This window comes from Ursus americanus, chromosome 32 (genome assembly GCF_024610735.1).
Source record: "Ursus americanus isolate L20-20 chromosome 32, mUrsAme1.1.p, whole genome shotgun sequence".
Lineage (NCBI taxonomy): Eukaryota > Metazoa > Chordata > Mammalia > Carnivora > Ursidae > Ursus > Ursus americanus.
In genome coordinates, this window is record NC_142158.1 from 9,955,201 (window position 1) to 9,976,296 (window position 21,096).

Genomic DNA, 21,096 nt, shown 5'->3' on the forward strand with positions numbered 1-21,096 from the left:
TCTGCAGTGCTGTCATTCCAGAAAATTTCTGAATGAGCCTATCTCCTCTCTGGGTCCATTTTTGTGTTGTCAATGTGGAGGTGTTGTTCTGAGCCATTCCTCTGTGTAGAACTTAGTTCCCTGGCACCCCTTTCCCAACTCCAGGAAATTTCGAAATCCATCAAAAAGAAATCCTCTTGGGGCCCTGGGTGGCTCAGTCGGTTAAGTGTCTGCCTTCAGCTCAGGTCATGATCCCAGTGTCCTGGGATCCAGTCCCGCATCGGGCTCCCTGCTCAGTGGGGAGCCTGCTTCTCCCTCTGCTTCAGCCTCTCCTCCACTTGTGATTTCTCTCTCTCTCTCTCTCAAATGAATAAATAAAATCTTTAAAAAGAAAAAAAGAATTCCTCTTTGTGATGCAGAGCTATTCAACAGCTTTTCTTGTATTCTGTGGGCGCCTTTGAGTTTTCGCTTCCCACCCTTCTTATTGCCTCCCCCCCCCCCAAATGCCAAGGAATTCTCTTTACCTGTTACTCAAAGACTATTATTTTTTTTACTTTTTTCCCCTCATCTAATTAAGCTGGTAGTCTTTTGAGTCAGATCCTTTCCAATAGAGTCATATAGCTAAATGAAACAGTTAAAAAAATGTCAGCTTGCAGAAATATTTTATGACCGCAGGCATAGCATCATTCTGAAACAGCACATCCCCAGACTGAAATGTCATTTGGGCACTGTAGTTGAGATTTGAAAGCTCCTCCTCCTCTCCTCTTCCTTTTCTTCCATCTCTGCTCTCTTTTCCCCTCTTTTCCTTTCCCCGTCTCCTTTCACTTCCTCTTCTTCCTCTTTATTAAAATGCTGGTTTGCATAGCCTGGATTTATAGTTGTCACCTCATTTCTCTCTTGTTCTCAACCTTTCTGTTGAAACTGTTTTATTTGGCTGTGTCACTTGGCAATACTTTCCCATCAACATGATCTTGGATTATATGTTCACTTATGTTTCTTGTGCCTGAATTTGCTATCGTGCAGAGCAAGAATGCTGTCCCACAGGGCTTTAGACTTCTGCTCTATTACCTCAGGCAAAGATTAACTTAGGAATCTGGAATGAGCTGAATTGGTGGCTGATTGGTGTACCCGCTGATCAAAACTTCAAATGCTGTTGAAGTATGACCTTATCATACCTTTTTTTTTTTTTTAAAGATTTTATTTATTTATTTGGTGGAGAGAGAAAAAGTACAAGCAGGGGCAGCAGAGGGAGAGGGAGAAGCAGGCTCCCCACTGAGCAGGGAGCAGGGAGTCCAGTGGGGCTCGATCCCAGGACCCTGGAATCATGATCTCAGCTGAAGGCAGACACTTAATTATACCTGAGCCACCCCAGGGGCCCCGGCCATACTTGTTTTAATGTTATAATGCAGAAATGCTTTGTAACTCGAAAATATTATATCTGTTTCAAATGTGTTTTTCTGAATGTTGCCTTGATGCTACTAATGCAGTTTCTTGTTCCAGTACTTTCTTAGCTTGTTTAGATTATTCAGAGAGTGAGCCTAATTTTTTTTTTTACCGTGAGATCAGACTTGGCTTGACTCTTCAGGAGGGAAAGGTGGAATTACTTCAGCCGCATTAAGAGGAAGTTAAAAAGCAGTGAACATGGGCTCCTGTGCAACCCGCATGCTTAACATATCCTCACTGGATGCCTTTGAGGGACCTTGCCTTTATGAGCCCCAGTCACCTCAGGGGCTCCTTGAACGAAGGTTTTATTTTGATTATTTTCTTTGCTATTTCATCTTTCAGAGTGTTGTACAGTGAACAACAATATCATAAATCCATGTCTTTTCTTTCTGGAGGGTTTCTTCTGAACCAGTTTTGGGTTTGAGCACTATTTCTTCTGCTTTCTCACCTCTGTGAGGATCATTTATTTGTTCAGCTCTGAAGCACTTCAAGTCCACATGTCGACCGCTCTTTTCATTTGGTTCTGTTCTTTCCTTTAGTGAAGAAGGAAAGGGTTGAGGTAACCTCCATCAAGCACGGTGTCATAATAGGTGCCACAGGAATGTCTGCCGCCTTGCGCTTGACATTGCCTGCGGAAGTACACGTGGCCTCTGCCGCCCATTGCCTTCCTGCCGACGAGGCAGGACATCGTGCAGCCTCTGGTTTCAAAGCAGTGCTCCCCAAATAACTGTCCACATGCATGCACTTACACACGTGCATGCATTTGAAAGGCAAACCTTAATTATAGTTTGAGAGATTTATTGGACCTTGTGCAATAATAATGATTTAATTAGGATAAACCGTCACTATTTTACAGAGGGTGCCTAAAGCAGTATTGGTGTGTGGAATTGTGCAGCTTGTCTCTGTTCATGTTTCATATTCTGTTCATAATCCCATCCATCCAACTCTATAGATTCTTGATACACAGAAGACAAAGAGATGATGATATACACGCCGTCATGGAAATTACCGCAGAAACTGAAAGATGGGTCCATGAGTCAGATTTTGGTTTCAATTCAGACTCCACCACTTACTGTGTTAAGTGGCAAATGACTTAACTTCTCTAAGCCTCAGGTTTCTTATATGAGAAATGGGAAAATAATAAGGATTGTGAGGATTCAGTGGTGGCATAGTGAGGAGTAAGTAAGGTAAGCACTCAGTAAGGCAGCAAATACAGTAAATGATCCAGAACTGTTCGCCCGCAGCCGGTAGTGCAAGCAGCAGTAGCAGCACAATTTGTCGTAGGGTTATTATATCTTTCACGGAACTCAGAGGCATGGTGGGTATTTAGCGCTACTATGAAAGGCAGACTATATAGATTAAACCAGTGATCAGTGGGTATCTTTATTTATTTATGTATATATTTTTAGAGATTTTACTTTTTATTTGAGAGAGAGCAGAGAGGGAAAGGGAGAAGCAGAATCCTTACTGAGCAGAGAGAGTCTGATGTGGGGTTTGATCCCAGGACCCCGAGATCATGACCTGAGCTGAAGGCAGATGCTTAACCGCCTGAGCCATCCAGGCACCCCCAATGGATATCTTTAACTGGCTGAATAGAAAAACGACTGCTTTAGCAACCACAGACCAGTCCTGAATAACTCTGTCCTGCTATCATCCAAGTCCCCTTTACACTTGGCCACTTAGGATTTTGCACAGATATATATTATTCTTCTGAACATTTGCCTTTTTATTTGCTTTTTAATGTGTGTTTAAAAATCTGGACCATTTTGAAAAATCCCTTTGACTCTCTAAATTTTAAATTTAATTGGCTTTTGCAATCCACTTTTAGTTTTGAGCCTGATTAGAATTAATTTCTCACATTCATTCTTTTCTCATCTGTGAACTTGCCCTGGCTTTTGTAAGCAATTGCGGTAGTGGTGGAATTTTTGTTCTGGGTCATTTGGGTTTGTGCAAGGACACTTAAGAAAATGTCAGAGAAATAGAAGAAATCCTAGTAGAAAAACAAATAACATACCTATTGTTTGCACTTAATGGGAATCAAGTTTAATTTCATCAACAGTGGATATCTCTCAAACATAAAGCTAAGAGAGAGGCAGCCACTTAAAGGTCCCTGGAATCAGGGGTAAGCTGAGTGTTTTAGTCCCAGTGTGGTGGCTAATTGGCTCAGTGATCTTAGCTTCTGTGGATCTTGCCCTCTCTGGATTTCATTTTCTTATTTGGAGTTGGTTTTGTTGATCTGTAAAGTCTCTTCCCGTTCCAGTATTATATTTGCTGTAGAAATAATAGCTGATTTGTTCACATGGTTTTATTCTTTTGTGCTGTATTGTGCAGATGGCCTTACAAATTACTGCTTTTCTTTCTTTGAGAGTTTTCCCAACTTGAGTCGTTAGTGTATGTTACAAGTGTTTTTTTGCTTAAACCTCTATATTGTGTATAATATTAGATATTAAGAATTTTTAAAAAATAGTCTTAACATGACTGAATTCTTTTACTTAGCATTGTCCTAAGCTCTGTTATCTCTGAAGTTATGGGTTTGATGTGGGAGTGATGTATTTTTCTAGTACACAATTAAACTAATACGTAACTATTACAATAATATATTTACTTGTATACCTCCCTAAATCTTAAAAGAATATATGCTGCTTTTAGGGAAACATTGGTGGCTTTTGGGTTTATTTTGTCAACCCTCCCTCCCCTAGCATTTTTGATATGTTTTTTGTACTTGCACGGACATGCCAGTGTTCTGATTGATCTATTAAAACTAGATTGGCTGCAGTGAATAACTGAAACCTGTATGGCACAAGTGGACGCCCAGAATTATGTTATGCTAACGGTGAGGGCTTGGGGAAGCACTCTGAGAGATTTATATTCCACCCGTGTAAAGTGTTCGTAGCAGGAGTGGGAGGATTTGTGGGTGATGGTGGGGAGGTTCTTATGACAGACGGAAAGGGGTAATGAATGGATCAAAAAAGTGCTCTTTAAAAAATAATAATACACCTTACAAGTATGAAGTATGATTAATATTACCAATAAGAACATGACAGTTGGAGAAGGGCACTCTCCTTTGTGAGCACACACACTAGGGCTATCATTGCGTAAGACCAGAGAATGGTCATGGTGCTTATCTTTCACCTGTTCAATAGCGTATTTGTTTAGTGTGTGTTATGGAAAGAGCAGGATTGATGAGACATACTTGAGCTTTGTGTTCTATTAGGTTGGGAGAATATTTACTTTAGTTTTTGTTTCCCTCAGTTTTGACCCATGAAAACCAGGAGAACCACTACATTGGACTAAATCTCTGACTTCAGGCTTTGAATTCCTAAATGATCAAGTATCTCTTGTTTGTTTGAGTGAAAATTTGAGAAAGGATTCCATTTGTTCCTGGTAACAATGCAATGACATTGGTGTCCCAGAATGAGGGGAACATAAAGCCAATTTAATACATGTATACATATACACATAATGTTACAATAAAACCATATGGATATTGTTCACACACAACCTAAGTATCCAATTAAGAAATACCTAATTGGATGGCATTTGATGAGAAATATGCTGTTTTTCTTGTACCTTTTGTAAGTGACATGAAGCAGGGGCCGTTTGTTTTTACCTCCAAGTGTCACTTTGAAATATCCTTATAGTTAATACAAAAGTCAGTTTTTAAAAAAATTATTTTATGCATTCATCGTCCTTAAATAACAGTGGTATAAAAGGATTCTTTCTCGTAGTGCTCATTAATTGTTTACATGGCACTCATTTTGACATTTGGAGTAGTACGGGAGCCATAGTGCATCTTCTGAAATGGGTGATCTTCATCTGGTGCCCTGGTTTTTGTGGCTGCCAAGACATCATTTGATGTCTTGTGGCCAGTGGGGCTTGTGTTCATGAGTTTAACAGGATGGTAGCAAAGAAAGAAGCAGTTCTTAACTGGCTGTCCTCCTACCTACTAGTCTTCCCTTGAAAGAAGTATATTTGCAGACTTTGAAAGTTGCAACCTCACAGTCTGTCTTCTAATCAGCCTACATCTAGGTGCTGACTGAGATCCTCCACTTTGGGACAGTGACAGGTCTTACAACATCCTCCACTAGCCTCCACAAAGAAGGCTGCTTGGACAATCATAAAGATTTGAGAACCTAGAGCTGGGGCAGGGTTGAATGATAAGATTCACTCCTACACAAGGCCACTCCATAAACAGTGGGGGAGGGAGTTGTTTTATCTGATGCACAGAAGCCACAACAGAGTTAGGAAAATGTAGAAAAAGAGGAGTATGCTCTAAATGAAAAAACAAGATGAAACCTCAGAAAAAGACCTTAATGAAACAGGAGATAAATGATTTACCTGAGAAAGAGTTCAAAATAATGGTCATAAAGATGCTCACAAGGTTAGGAGAACATTGCGTAAATGCAGTGAGAATTTCTACAAAGAGAAAATATAAGAAGGTACCAAAAAGAAATCACAGAACTAACGAGTATAATAATCGCACACAAAAATTCAACAGAGGGTTCAACAACAAACTAGATGAAGCAGAAGAAAGAATTAGTGAACTTTAGTGACTTTAAACACAGGGCAGTGGAATTCATACAGCTGGAGGAACAAAAAGAAAAAAGAATGAGAGTGAAGATAACTTAAGGTATTTATGGGACAGTATCCGGAGAAATATTTTGTATTACAGGGGTCCCAGAAGAAGAGAGAGAAAGGGACATATTTGAAGAAACAATAATTGAAAACCTCGCAATATGGGAAAGGAAATAGACATCCAGATCCAGGAAGTTCAGGGTATTCAAAACAAGATGAACACTAAGACATATAATTAAATTGTTAAAAGTAAGGACAAAATCTTGTTAAAAAAGATTTAAAAAATTTTTTAATTGAATTATAATTAATATACAGTGATATATTGTATCAGTTTCACAATATAGTGATTTAACAATTCTATACATTCCTCAGTGCTCATGATGATAAGTGTACTCTTAATCCCCTTCACCTGTTTCACCCATTCCCCCACCCACCTGCCTTCTGGCAACCATCAGCTTGTTCTCTGTGTTTAGGAGTCTATTTTTTTTTGTTTTTGTTCGTTTGTTTTGTTTCTGAAATTTCATATATGAGTGAATCCTATAGTATCTTAAGAGCAGCAGCAACAAAAAAAAAAAACCTTGTTACATACAAGAGAACTCCCACACTCCCTCCTATCCTATAAGACTGTTAACAAAATTTTCAGCAGAAACTTTGCAAGAATGGCATGATATATCCATAGTGCTGAAAGAAAAATCTGCTGAACCAAGAATACTGTACTCAGCAAAGCTGTCCTCCAGAATTGAAGAAAAGATAGTTCAACAGATAAGAAAAAGTAGCAGTTCATCTAGACTGGCTTTAAAATAAATGTTGAAGGGACTTCCTTAAGCTGAAATATAAAAGGTGCTAATTAGTAACAGGGAAACATAAAAAAATATAAATCTCACTGATAAAGTTAATTATGTAGTTAATTTCAGAATAATGTAGTGTTGGTGGGTTAATCACTTGTTAGTCTAGTATGAAGGTTAAAAGACAAAAGTAGTAATAACTATAACTACAGTAATTTGTTAATGTACATACAAGATAAAAAGATGTAAATTGTGACATGTGAAACAAATGGGGGGAGTAAAAATGTGAATGTGTCCAAACTTTTAAGCTGTTATCAGATTAAAATAAATTGTTACAACTCTACTACATTTTATGTAAGCCTCTGGGTAACTGCACAACAAAAACCTGTAGTAGATACACAAAAGATAAAGAGAAAGGAATCTAAGTATACCGCTAGAGAAATCGTCAGATCACAAAGGAAGAGGTCAAGAGTAAAAGAAAGGAACAAAGGAATTACCGAACCACTAACAAAATGGTAATAAGTCCATACCTATCAATAATTATTTTAAGTGTAAATGTAAATCTTCCAATCAAAACACGTAGAGTGGCTAAATGGATAAAAGAAAACAAGACTCAACTATATTATGCTTACAAGAGACTCATTTCTGGGTTAAGGACACACACAGACTAAAAGTGAAGGAATGGAAAAAGATATCCCATGCACATAGAAACCCAACAAAAGCTGCGGTAGCTATACTTACATCAGACAAAATAGACTTAAAGACTGTAATAAGGGACAAAGAAGGGGCTCCTGGGTGGCTCAGTTGATTAAGCATCTGCCTTTGGCTCAGGTCATGATCTTAAGGTTCTCGGATCGAGCCCCACATCGGGCTCCATGCTCAGTGGGAAGTTTGCTTTTCCTTCTCCCTCTGCCCCTCTGCCTGCTTGTGCTCTCTCCTTCCCTTTCAAATAAATAAAATAAAATCTTTAAAAAGAGAGAGACAAAGAAGGTCATTATATAATTATAAAGGGGGGGGGTCACTCCAACAAGAGGCTATAACATTTGTAAATATTTGTACACCCAACATAGGAGCACCTAAATATATAAAACAAATATTAACCCACCTAAAAGGGAGAAATAGCTATTCAATAATAGTGGTGGACTTCAGTATCCTGTTCTCATTAGTGGGTAGATTGTGCAGACAGAAAATCAATAAGGAAACCTAGGACTTACAACTATACTTTAGACTGAATGGACTTACTAGACATTTACAGAACATTCCATCCAGTACAATACATGTTCTTCTCTCAAGCACTAATGAACTTCCCCCAGGATAAGTCATATGTTAGGCCACAGAAGAAATCTTAATAAAGTTAAGAAGACTCAAATTATATCAAGCATCTTTTCTGGTCACAATGGTATGAAACTAGAAATCGATAAGATATGAAAAGTGGAAAATTCATAAACATGTGGTGATTAAACAACATGCTACTGAACAGCCAGTAAGTCAAAGAAGAAATCAAAAGAGAAATCAAAAAATACATTGAGACAAATGAAAATGGAAAAACAACATACTAGAACTTATGAGATGCAGGGAAAGCAGTTCTAAGAGGGGTGTTCATAGTGATGTGTCTAAAATTGAGAACTAAAAAATATTTCATATAAACAACCTAAGTTTACAATGCAAGGACCTGGAAAAATTAAAATAAATGAAGCCCTAAGTTAATAGAAGGAAGGAAATAACTAGGACCAGGGTGGAAATAAGTGAAATAGAGGCTGAAAAGTAAATAGAAAAGATCAATGAACCTGAGAGTTGGGTTTTTTTTTGAAAGATAAACAGAATAGATACATCTTTAGATAGACTTACCAAGAAAAAAGTGAGAAGACTCAGTATAAATGAAATCAGAAATGAAAGATGCGATGCTATAACTGATACTGTGGAAATATAAATTATAAGACTACTATGAACAATTGCATGCCAACAAATTAGACAACTTAGAAGTAGACAATTTCCTAGAAACATACCATCTACTAATACAATCTACTAACACTGAATTATGAAAAATAGAAAATCTGAACAGACATGGGGTTCCTAGGTGGCTTGATCTCAGTGTTGTGAGTTCAAGCCCTGCACTGGGCTCCTTGCTGGGTGTGGAGCCTACTTAAAATAAAAATTAAACAGACCAATAATGAATCAGGAGATTGAAGCAATAATCACAAACCTTCTAATAAACAAAAATCCAGGACCAGATTGCTTCACTGGTGAATTCCTCCAAATATTTCAAGAATTAATACCAATCCTTTTCAAATTTTTCCAAAAAATGGAAGAGGAGGGAACACTTTTAAACTCATTTTACAAGGTCAGCATTACCCTCATACCAAAACCAGGTAAAGACAATACAATGAATGAAAATTACAGTAATTCTTTACAGATATTTCAGGTTCAGTTTCAGACCACCACAATAAAGTAAGTATCACAATAAAGTGAGTCAAATGAATTTTTTGGATTCCTAGTGCATATAAGATTTGTTTGTGCTATACTATAGTCTGTTAAGTGTGCAATAGCGTTATGTCTAAAAAACACAATGTACATACCCTGATTAAAAATTATTTATTGCTAAAAAATGCTTACCATCATCTGAGCTTTCAGTGAGTTGTATCTTTTTGCTGGTGGAGGGTCTTGTCTCAGTGTTGTTGGCTGCTGACTGATCAGGCTGGTGGTTGCTGAAAGTTGAAGTGGCTGTGACAATTTCTTAAAATAAGGCAGCGATGAGGTTTGCGGCATCAATCGACTCTTTCTTTCACAGTTGATTTCTCTGAAACGTGAAGTGCTATTTGGTAGCATTTTACTCATAGTTGAACTTCCTTCACAATTGGAGTCCATCCTCTCAAAACCTGCCACTGCCTTATCAACTAAGTTATGTCATATTCTAAGTCCTCTGTTGTCATCTGAACAGTCTTCACGGCATCTTCACCGGGAGCAGCTGCCATCTCAGGAAACCATGGTCTTGCTCGTCCATAAGAAGCAATTTCTCATCCGTCCAAGTTTATCACCAGATGGCAGAGGTTCAGTCCCATCTTCAGGCTCCACTTCTAATCCTAGTTCTCTTGCTGTTTCCACCACACATTACTTCCTCCAATGAAATCTTGAACCTTCAATTTGTAAAAAATGCAGTTTCTGTAAAATGTAAGAACGTGAAGCCCAAAAAAATGAGGTATGACTGTGGTACAGGCCGTTATCCCTGTTCAACAGAGATGCAAAAATCCCCAACAAATATTAGCAAACTGAAGTCTACAGTACATTTAAAGGATCATACACCATGGCCAAATGGAATTTATTCCAGGATTTCAGGGATGGTTCAACATCTGTAAATCAATGTGAGACATCATACCACCAAAATGAAGGGTAAAAGTCATATGATCTCAATAGATGTAGAAAAAGCGTTTGACAAAATTCAACATCCATTTATGGCAAAAACTCTCAACAAAATGTATATAGAGGCAATGTACTTCCATGTAATAAAGGCCATATATGACAAACCCACAGCTAACATCACACTCAATGATGAAAAACTAAAAGCTTTTTTTTTTTTTTTCCCCTAAGATCTGGAACTAGACAAGGATAACTCTTCTTGTCACTTTTATTTAACATATTACTGGACGTCCTACCGGAGGAATTAGACCCAAAAGAATATCCAAATTGGAAAGCAAGTAGTAAAACTATCTTTGTTTGCAGATGACATGATATGATATATAGCAAACCATAAAAACTTGGCCAAAAAACTGCTAGAACTAATTAATAAATTCAGTGAAGTTGAAAGATGAAAAGTCAATATACAAAAACCTGTTACATTTCTATACACTAGTAATAAACTACCAAAAAAGAAAAATATTGATTTGGGTTAGTACCCAAAATATATAAAGACCCATTAAGAGTCAATTAAAAAAATCAATTAAAAATGGAAAGAAGAACTGAATATAGACATTTTCCCAAGGAAGACATAGAGATGGCCAACAGATACATGAAAAGTTAATATCACTTTTCATCAAGAAAATGCAAACCAAAGCCACAATGAGATATCACCTCAAAGCTGTTTGAATGGTTTTTGTCAGAAAGACAGGAAGTAACCTGTGTTGGTGAGGATGTGGAAAAAAGGGATTCCTTGTGCACTGTTGGTGGGAATATAAATTGGTATGGTCACTATGGAAAATAGCATGGAGGTTCCTCACAAAATTAAAAATAAAACTACCACATGATCCAGCAGTCCCACTTCTGGGTATTGACCCAAAGGAAGGGAAATCACTATCTTGAAATGTATCTGCACCCCCATGTTCATTGTAGCATTATTTACAATAGCCAAGATATGGAATCAACCTAAGTGTCTATCGATGATGAATGCATAGAGAAGATGCATACACACACACACACACACACACACACACACACACACACACACTTTTCAGCTATAAAAATGAAGGAAATCCTGCTGTTTCTGGCAACATGTCTGAACCTTGAGGGTGTTATGCTTAGTGGAATGTCAGAGAAAGGCAAAATACTGTATGATCTCACTTACAGGTGAAATCTAAAAAATCCTGAACTCATAGAGAACAGATTGTTGGTTGCCAGATGCAGGGCGTTAAGAGGTGGGCAAAATGGGCAAAAGGTGGCCAAAGGTTACCACTTCTAGTTGTAAGATAAATATGTCCTGGGGATGTTATATACAGCCTGGTGGCAGTAGACAATAATACTTTATTATATATTTCAAACTTGCTAAGAAACTGGATCTTAAAATTTCTTACCATAAGAAAATAATTTGTAAATATGTGTGATGGTAGATGTTAACCAAAGTTATTTTGGTAATCATTTCACAATGTATACGTGTTTGAGGTCATAATGTTGTATACTTAAAAGTCATACAATGCTGTATGTCCCTTATATCTCATTAAATACATAAACATAAAAAGGCTGACCTTTATCTTCTGGAGTGGACACAGAGCAGGACTGTCACCCTGTGGGCCCCCATTTCATGTGGTTTGGTAATTACACCAGAGTTATTCTGCAAGACCCAGCTCCAGTTTCCTTTTCTAGTTGAATAACTTGATGTTCTGCTCATTGTTTTCTTTTTTAAATGTATGATTGTGAGTAAATGGTTCTTTTTTGTTAGCCAGCTAGGTCACATAATAGGATTTTTACTTTTAATGGATTATAAAAGGTATCTTTTGGAACCTGGGGCTTTTACAGTTCTGATCACTTATTTATTTTGGGGGGATAACACCTTTTACCTGGATATGCATTTTGACCAAGAGCACCTCATTTCTTTTTTTCTCTGTACCATTACTGATTCTCTTCCATTTCATCTTAGTAGTTCAGGTCTCCTCCATTCTTTCTAATTAATGTGTCCTTGGAATAGTACTCATTCCTGGAAAGAATGGCTTTATTTTTATCTGTAGGGATATTAAGTATTATTTGCTGATTTTTTTGTGTGTAATTATTTTGGGGTCAGTGACTGTATTCACATAATACATTATAAGTTATTTGTGGTCTTATTTGTGTATTATATTACAAGGCACACGGTGTTGATAAGTATAATTTTTAATTTTGATCACTTGGTAAAGATGGCATCTATTAGATTTCTGCACCATAAAGTAATTATTCTTCCCTTTGCAATTAATAAGTTTCCTGTGGGAGATACTTTGAAGCTCTGTAAGTATCCTCTTACTCATTATATTTAGCCCCACTGATTTTAGAATCCATTGATAATTATTGCCTGAAATGATTACTACTTTGGTGTTTGCCAAATGGTCATTTTCTTTATCCATCATTTCTTCTAAAGTTGTTGTTTAGAATTTTATTATTAGGAAGGCCTTTACCTTCTCTCATATATATGTATTCAATTAATTATATTAGTACGACTTTGGATATTTATTTTGTGGGTTATTGTTCCTTACTAAAATTATTTACTTTGACCCCAGTTTGTGCATTGGGAGACCCTTCAAAGTCATCTCCTGTTTCTTTTGACACGTTTACATCATTTTTTGGTCCCATATTGTATCTCAGGTTCACGGTATGCTTTGTCTGCCCCAGGACAGGAATCATTCATTTTTTTTTAAGGAGCCCTGCTTTTTCATTAAAAAATAGTGTTTAGAAACCCAGGCTTGAGTATAATACTGCTATTGGGATGTCCATTGCTTCTGTCAATGGACAGAAGTAGGAAATATATGTACATGTACTTTTATTTATTTTTTAAGCTGTGTATGTGTAAAAAATATGAATTTATATGGATACCTCCATTCCATCTCATTATGACATGAGTCTTTCTAGCCCTCTTCGTGTTTTTGCTTTTGGACAGTGAGTTAATATAACCTGGTTCTCCATACCCACATGTATTTACTTACTTGACCAGTTCTAGAATGAACATTGGGTAGTTTCAGAAATGTTAACATATACTTCTGTGGAAAGAAAATTACATGCTGGCAAACATTTACAGTATTTGCTATTATTTTGTGTTCAAGGAAATAGTTAAGATACCACTTTTCAAATTTACTTTGGCCAATTCTTTTCTGCCCTCTTCAGTGTGGCAGTGTCATTTATTAAGACTAGAATTAGCTCTGTTGTTACTGATGGTATTCCATTTTGAGCTCTCAACACATCTGGGTGGATTTTAATTATTACTTTTAATTTTTTGAGTAGGTGAAATATTACCATGATTCTAAAAGTCAGAACTATAAAAAAAGTTTACTTCGAAATGTTACTCTCATCTCATCCCCACTCCCACCTCCTCCTCCTTTTTACTCCATTCCTACTCACTGATTCTTTTTGGTCTGCAGTGTGTTACCACCTGCTTTCCTTTACAAAATTTATCTCTTTAGTTTGTGGTGTCCATTTTTGTTTTTTACAAATGAATGGATTTGTGTACATTTTATTATTTCCCCCTTTTTTAAATGAAAAGCAGCATAATTGATTTTTTAAAAAGATTTCGTTTATTTATTTGAGGGAGAGAGAGCACAGAGGGAGAGTGAGAGGAAGAAGCCGATTCCCCACTGACTAGAGAGCCTGATGCTGGACTCAGTCCCAGGACCCTGGGATCATGACCTTAGATGAAGGCAGATGCTTAACTGACTGTGCCACCCAGGCGCCCTGCATATTTGATTTTTTTAAAAGTACCATATGATATGTGCTTTTTTTGCACTTTGCCTTTTTCACTTAACAGTGAACCTTGGGAATAATTGCATATCAGTTCAGAGAGATCTTCGTTCTTTGTTGTATCTGCAAAGTACTCCATTGTATGGATAGATCATAGTTTAACTTCTCTCTTATGTATGGACATTTCTTTGTTTCCAGTATGTTGTAGTTACAAACGATGCTACAATGAACACCTTGAACATAGGTGTTAGTTCTGGAGGTTTATCTTCAGAGTAAATAGAAGTGGAAGGATTGGGTCAGGAGGTGAACACATACGTAGTTTCGTTAGATATTGCCAAATTTGCCTTCAGAAGGATTCTACTAGTTTCTATATTTCTGTCAACAATCTATATGAGTACAGGTTTTCCCCACCAGAAGAATGCGTTTTGCTTTTAAATTTCTACTGATGTCATAGATTAGAAATAGTATGTCAGTGTTAATTCGCATTTCTCTTTTGAATATCTTTCACATGTTAAGTTCATTTTCCTATCTTTTTTGGTGAATTGTGTATTTATGTATTTTTCCCATTTTTCTAGTGACATTTTGTCAGCTCTTAAAAGTTCATTATGTATTTGGATATTGCCCTTTGTGCTATTGTTGCCTGAGAAATATTTTCTTTCTTTTTCCTTTTTAAAAATTTCTATGTAGAAGGGCCTGTATGTTTTCTTCTTTCTTGTTAATGACTTCTAGTTTGTAGTATTACAGTCAGAATGTAGCTTATTATTTCTTATTATGGGACATACTTCTTCTTTCTTCTTAATGGAACATGCTTATATTTTTATTGCGACCTGATGTATGATCAATTTTTGTTCATGTTGTCTGGGTCCTTCAGATGAAAATGCATTTTATACTGTCAGGGGAGCAAGATATGTATATCATTTCCTTTATTAGTTATGTTTTTCAGGCCGTCTATCTTCTTAGTTGATTTCGTGTACTTGATTTTATACTAAGAATGGTGTATTAAATTCTCCTGGTATCAGTGTTTCTAAGTGTGTCTTTGCATCTCCTAAGGATTTTTCTAAATAAGTGTGATTATTGTCTTACTTGATTTGTATTGATAAGTACTGTATACTCATTATGATTTGAAAATTTTATTTTTTTAAAAAGATTTCATTTATTTATTTGACAGAGAGAGCACAAGTAGGGGGAGCAGGAGAGGGAGATGCAGGCTCGATCTGGGACTTGATCCCAGAACCCTGAGATCATGACCTGAGCAGAAGGCAGATGCTTAACCAACTGAGCCACCGAGGTGCCCCATGATTTGAAAATTTTAGAATTTATACGTCTTCTTTTTCATGTTTAGTGGGTTTTTTTTTTTTTTTTCTGGCTTGAATTTTACCTTTTCTGATTTCATGATTGCTGTGCTTGACTTTTTGTTTCCATTTGTTTGTTATACTCTATCTGTTCCTTTATTTTTAACATTGCTTTAGGTGTGTTTCTTGTAAACAGCATATAGTTAGTTGGGTCCTGCTTTGTGATCACATTTAATATTTTGTTTTATTTTTTTTTCTTTTAAAAGAGGTGAATCAATTTCATTCACACATATTGATATGCCTGATATGTTTGGTCTCAACTTTGTCATAATATTGTGTAGTTATGCATTATTTTATATTCAGCATATTTCCTTCTCCACCAGATATATTTTGTTTTATTTTGTTTTTGCTTTTGAATTATTATTATTTTATGTCTTTCAGAAAGGTTTGTAGTTTTGTCTTAATGGTAACTTTTGTATTTATATCTTTTTAAGTGCTTTCATTTCACGGTTTTCTTATTTAACGTACTAGCTTGTTTGAAAGGTGGTCTCTATGACCTATCGATGTGTACGGTAACCAATGTGCATTTTCCACTTGCCACTTCTACTCCCTCTCCTTCCATTTCTTGTCCATTATTTCTGCTTTGTTTTAGTCTCAAATCTATAATTTTATGAATTAATGTGTTTTTCATCATTAATGTGGTGGGTTTTTTTGGTTGAATATTTTCCAGTCATCTTTTGCTTGAATAAAGTTTATGCTTTGGTGAATTCTAGAAAAAGAGCTCATAAATGTGAAATTCCCCATGTTCTTGTACGTTTACAGCTTTTTCGGTAGACCTGATGTGCAAAAGCCAGTGTTGCTGGGTATAAAATTCTTGGTCATAACTTTTTCTTTCTTTTTTTAAAAAAAATTTACTATTATTGAATTGTTTGAAAATTTGGCTTCATTGTTGCCCTGTTTTGTGTGTTGTTTTGAAGATTCTGATGCTAGTCTAATTTCTTTGCCCTTCTAAGTTATTTGATCATTTTGCCTGGAGGCCTAAGGGATTTTTTTCTCTTCGTCTTTGAAGTCTGATAGTATTTACTAGGGCATGTCTTGTGTTTTCTCCTCCCAGGTGCATTTTCTCAAGTATTCTTTTAATCTGGTGCACAATATTTCTGTTCTTCTGTTTGTCCTCTTTCAGGGACTTCCAATTATAAGCATGTTATTCCTTCTTTGCATGGCTTCCATTTCCACCGCTTTCTCTCTGACTCTTCACCTCATCGTTCTTGTCTTGGTTGTCTTCCTGCTTTTCCTTAATGTCCTGATTAAATGTTTATGGAGGCTGTTCTTTCCTGTGTACTTTGTAATTTCGACTTCCATTCCGAGATAATTTTCTTCTCTTTCCTTCCTGAGTTCAATCAACTCTCTTTTCATTTCTTCCTGTTTTCCATACATTTTTGTTCTTAATTTTTGAGTTTCTGACTCAAGCAGTTTTTTATACCCCCAAGTGCTTGTTTTAGTGTATTTAATTTAGTTTTGAAGTATTGAGTTACCTTCTGCTGCTGCTTCTTGACTTTTTGAGGAAAATGGGAAAAGGGTTAGCTTTTCATCAATTGAGCTGTATTGAATGGTTTTCTGATTTTGGGGGGGGCACAGTCATAATTCTCTGTAACTTTTTTTCATTTTCTTCTGTTACTTTTTGTGGGTTTTTGGTTCAGAAGAATTTGTAGTTGTCTGGTGCCCTCTTCTGCTAGTGCAGTAGAGTCTTCAGTGGAATTTTTTGGTTTTTGGGATTTTTTTTTTGGTGAGGTGGGGAAGGGAATGATTTTATAAATCCTCTTAAGTTTTTAGGTTTGCTTTATTTTATGGAGCTCTAAGTTTTCTCTTTTGCTTCTTTTACTTCTCCCTACCGAGTTGCCAAAGCTTGTCTTTCATTATTTTCATCTTTTTCTCTTCTGTTGTAACCATGCCTTTTGAGGACTGTCTGTCACTTTTAATTGGTCATGCTGTCCCTTCTTTGTGGTCCCTAGTCACATCTCCTAAATTACTTGTAGGATTTTCACACTTATGGTCACTTAACTCTTTCTGGTGGTGATTTTAGATCAACTTTAATACTTCACTAGTTCCCCTTTTCTCTATTTCCCTCAGTTTTTCTCTGCTTGCCCTGGCTTACCTCAAGGGTAAAGAGTGGGATGGGAATATAATAGCTCCTTTTCTCTGGGATTTATTTAACTTGCCTGCCTGCCTGACTGACTCCTTCCCTCCCTTCCTCCCCTCTTTCCTTCTTTTTTTACATACAATCATCTTAAAATGTGGACATTGTCTGTTTCATGATAAGGGCATGGTGTTTAATAGTTTTACTTGCTCTTTTTGTTGTTCTCAATTACTTTTAGAATAGGTGTTGAAAGACATAGACTCTGGCAGCTGCAGTTGTTTTCAGCTCTCATAGGACTAATTTGAGTTCTAGGATAGTAGAATGTTTTTCTGAGAAGATTTTGGTTTGATTTTACTGGGCACTTAGAGGAACTACCAGTCTGTAATTGCCTTAGTCCATTTTCACGCCTGAGGTTCTCTCTCTTGCCCAGGTAATGTGACTCCTAACTTCAACTCTGTATAAGAATGTTGTATTCATCCTTATTATGAGGGTAAGTCCTTTAGGGCTATTTATTTGATAACCCAACTTGGTCAGACACTGTGGACTTTCACTTGAGTCTCACTTGCCATGGTAAGCTGTCACAACCAATGTTCAGCTTTTCAGTTGATATTTGGATATGCAAATATTCTCAGTGTTTCTCTCTAGCTTATGCTGGGCTTTTTATTTTATTTTTTTCCTGGTTTTGTGCTTTCTTGTACAGTTTTAAGTGGTTCCTGTCTATTGTGTTACTTCTATGCTTTTAAGAATTTTTGTATATTTTAGTAGATTTATGAGGAGGTTTGGTTCTAACTATTCAGGCCAATATTACTACAAACAGCAGTTGACTCTTTTTTGTTGTTGTTGTTGTTGTTAAAACATTTTTTAAATGTCATTTCATGGGACATTAGGAGGAAAGAATGATAGATTCATTTGCTCTGTTCTCCATCTTGAGTCCTCTCCTAGCAGGTGAAGATCTACTTTGTTGTTAAAGATGGTGACACATTATTTTAGTGGTAAAATGGCTTATGACTAATAACAGATGTGATTAGTAATGATGATTGTGATGATAATCAAAATTTATTTAGCCATTCCAATATGGTATGCTTTTCATATATTTTTTAATTATCACAAAGTCTTTTAATTTAGTGTTATTATTTCCACTTTACAAATCACTACCTGAAACTTATCTTCCTTAACACTTGGCCTGTGTTCACCCAGATAGTAAATGGCAAAAATATGTTTCAGGTCCTGTCCTGGGCTTTAGAGATAACAAGGTTAAGCGAAGTCCAGCATGTTTCCTGCCTTCATGCACTTTACAGGATTTAAATCTTGGATTATACTTTCTTACGTAGTCTCAGGTCACACTGTAAGGACACTGTTGGATGGTCAGGAGTATAATTTTAGAGTCTGAAAGCCTGCTTCACTGTTATTTGCACTAGCATTGATGATAATGTCTCTTTTGAGGAAGTGACTGTAAGTTAAGCCAAAGTAAAATGAAGAGATGAGAAAAGATCAGAACAGTGTCTTTTAATTCCCTAAAGACTGTCCATTACATGTAGCACTTTGTTCAAAGTCAGTACTAGATGAATGTTACTTTTGGTATGTTCATTGACTAGAAGACTTACTGGATTTTATTCCCATACTGTGTTTTTTCATGTAGGCTGGCCAAGATACTATTTTTATTTATACATATTATTCCTCTTGGTTTACAGTTATTTGCTGGCATGAAGGATGGAGAAAGCCTACAGCTCTTTGAACAGAGTTCTCGCTCTGCCTATAAACAAGAGACACATACCATGGAGGCCATGAAGCTCGTTGAGTTTGACCTTAAGCAAACACTTACCAGGCTTGTGACACATATTTTTGGAGATGGTAGGTACTCAATTGCCTTTGTCTTTCTTTGGGGACTTAAATATTTAACAAATACAATCTTTCTGAAATCATTAAGGCTAGGTGTGCCTAGGTTTTTTGGTCTAAGTTGTGGCTTAGTGGCTTTGGTCCTCCGTGGGGTAGAACTTACAGATTTGCTGGTTCATTTCACTTGAGAAGCAGGGGGACATGAAAATGGAGTTAGCTTGAGAAAGAAAAATGATTATAACCTTTGATAAGTATGATAATGGATTAAGACCAGTGGGGAGAAAGTCTACAGGCTGATTAGTATTATTTGATTACTGTATTATCATTAGGTCAGATTTGGATTGGAGTGGCAAGATTCTCAACCATGTGAGTTGGCCCAGTGGAAATTTTTGTATGTTGGCATACCGATTACTGCTATCAGCAGTGAACATATTAACAGTGAATTTCCTGGAGGAAAAACAGTCTTTTTAAGACCTGGATGCTCACCTTAGTCATTTATTCTCCCTTTTATCTCCAGGATAATTTTTTGTCTGTAATGTCCCCTACCCTCTTCACTATTTCTAATTTACTTGAAACAGTATTTTGCTTATTTTCAGAAAGATGTAAAGAGAAGTTTAGGGAGTTTTTTTTAAATCGTGACCTGTATTTTATTTTTTAATTTATTTTAGTTTTTAAAGATTTTATTTATTTATTTGACAGAGAGAGAGAGAGAGCGCACATCAGGGGAAGTGGCAGGCAGAAGGAGAGGGAGAAGCAATCTCTCCGCTGAGCAAGGAGCCCAATGTCAGGCTCGATCCCAGGTCCCTGGGATCATGATCTGTTCTGAAGGCAGACGCTTAACTGACTGAGCCACCCAGGTGCCCCAATCGTGACCTGTATTTTAAAAGATGTTTAGAAGACAGAAGCCTAGCATGGTTAGGATTCTCTTTTATTCTCCTACTATTCTTATGAAATTTTTTAAGGAACAGCTTTATTGAGTTATAATTGATACAAAATAAGCTATACATATTTAAACTGTACAAGCTGCTAAGCTGACATTCAGTAAACTGAACATACGTACACACTTTTGTGAGTTTTGACATATGTACGCACCTATGGAACCACCAGCATAATCAAGATAATGAACATGTCTCTCACCCACAGAAGTTTCCTCCTGTTCCTCGGTAATCTCTCCTTCCTGATTTTCCTTACATTTCCTTATCCCAGGCCATCAGTGATCTACAGATGTCTGTCACTATTGATTAGTATACACCTTCTAGATTTTTATAAATGGAATCCTATGATAGGTACCCTCTTTTTTGGGGGTGGAGGCTTGGCTTGTTTCACTTACTATAATTATTTTAAGATCCATTCATGTTGTAGTGTATATAAGTAGTCAATTTCTTTTTATTGCTCAGTGGTATTCCATTCCATAGTTTATTCTTCTACCCATTCATATTTGTTTATTTATCTACCCATTGATAGACATTTGGATCATTTCCAGTGTTTCACTATTACAGGTAAAGCTATGCACATTCATGCACAAGTCCTTGTATAAGGACACGTGCTTTTATTGTGCTTTGGTAAATACCTAGGAGTGGAATGTCTACGCCATATTATACTTGTATTTTAACTTTCTAAGAAGCCACCGAACTATTTTCTGATGTGGTTGTGCCATTTTACATTCCTTCCAATAGTGTATGAAAATTCCAGTTGCTCTGTATCTTCAACACTTGATACATTCAATCATTTTATTTTATTTTTCTTTGTTGTTGAGAGAGAGAGAGAGAGAGAGGTGGGGAGGGACAGAGGGAGAGGGAGAAAGAATCTTAAGCAGGCTCCATGCCCAATGTGGAGTCTGAGGCAGGACTTGATCTCATGACCCTGAGAGTTCATGACCTGAGCTGAAATCAAGAGTCAGACACATAACTGACTGAGTCACCCA

General features: G+C 36.6%; 1 protein-coding gene across 6 annotated transcripts in view; it reads left to right on the forward strand.

Moving 5' to 3' along the window:
* Window positions 1-21,096, forward strand: part of FARS2 (phenylalanyl-tRNA synthetase 2, mitochondrial) — a 606,910-nt gene that overhangs the window by 155,620 nt on the left and 430,194 nt on the right. For all 6 annotated transcript variants that reach the window (XM_087857913.1, XM_045811628.2, XM_087857912.1 and 3 more), the window contains one exon: window positions 19,028-19,187. In XM_087857913.1, coding sequence (XP_087714039.1) covers window positions 19,028-19,187 — 160 coding nt within the window. The remainder of the gene's footprint in view (window positions 1-19,027; window positions 19,188-21,096) is intronic.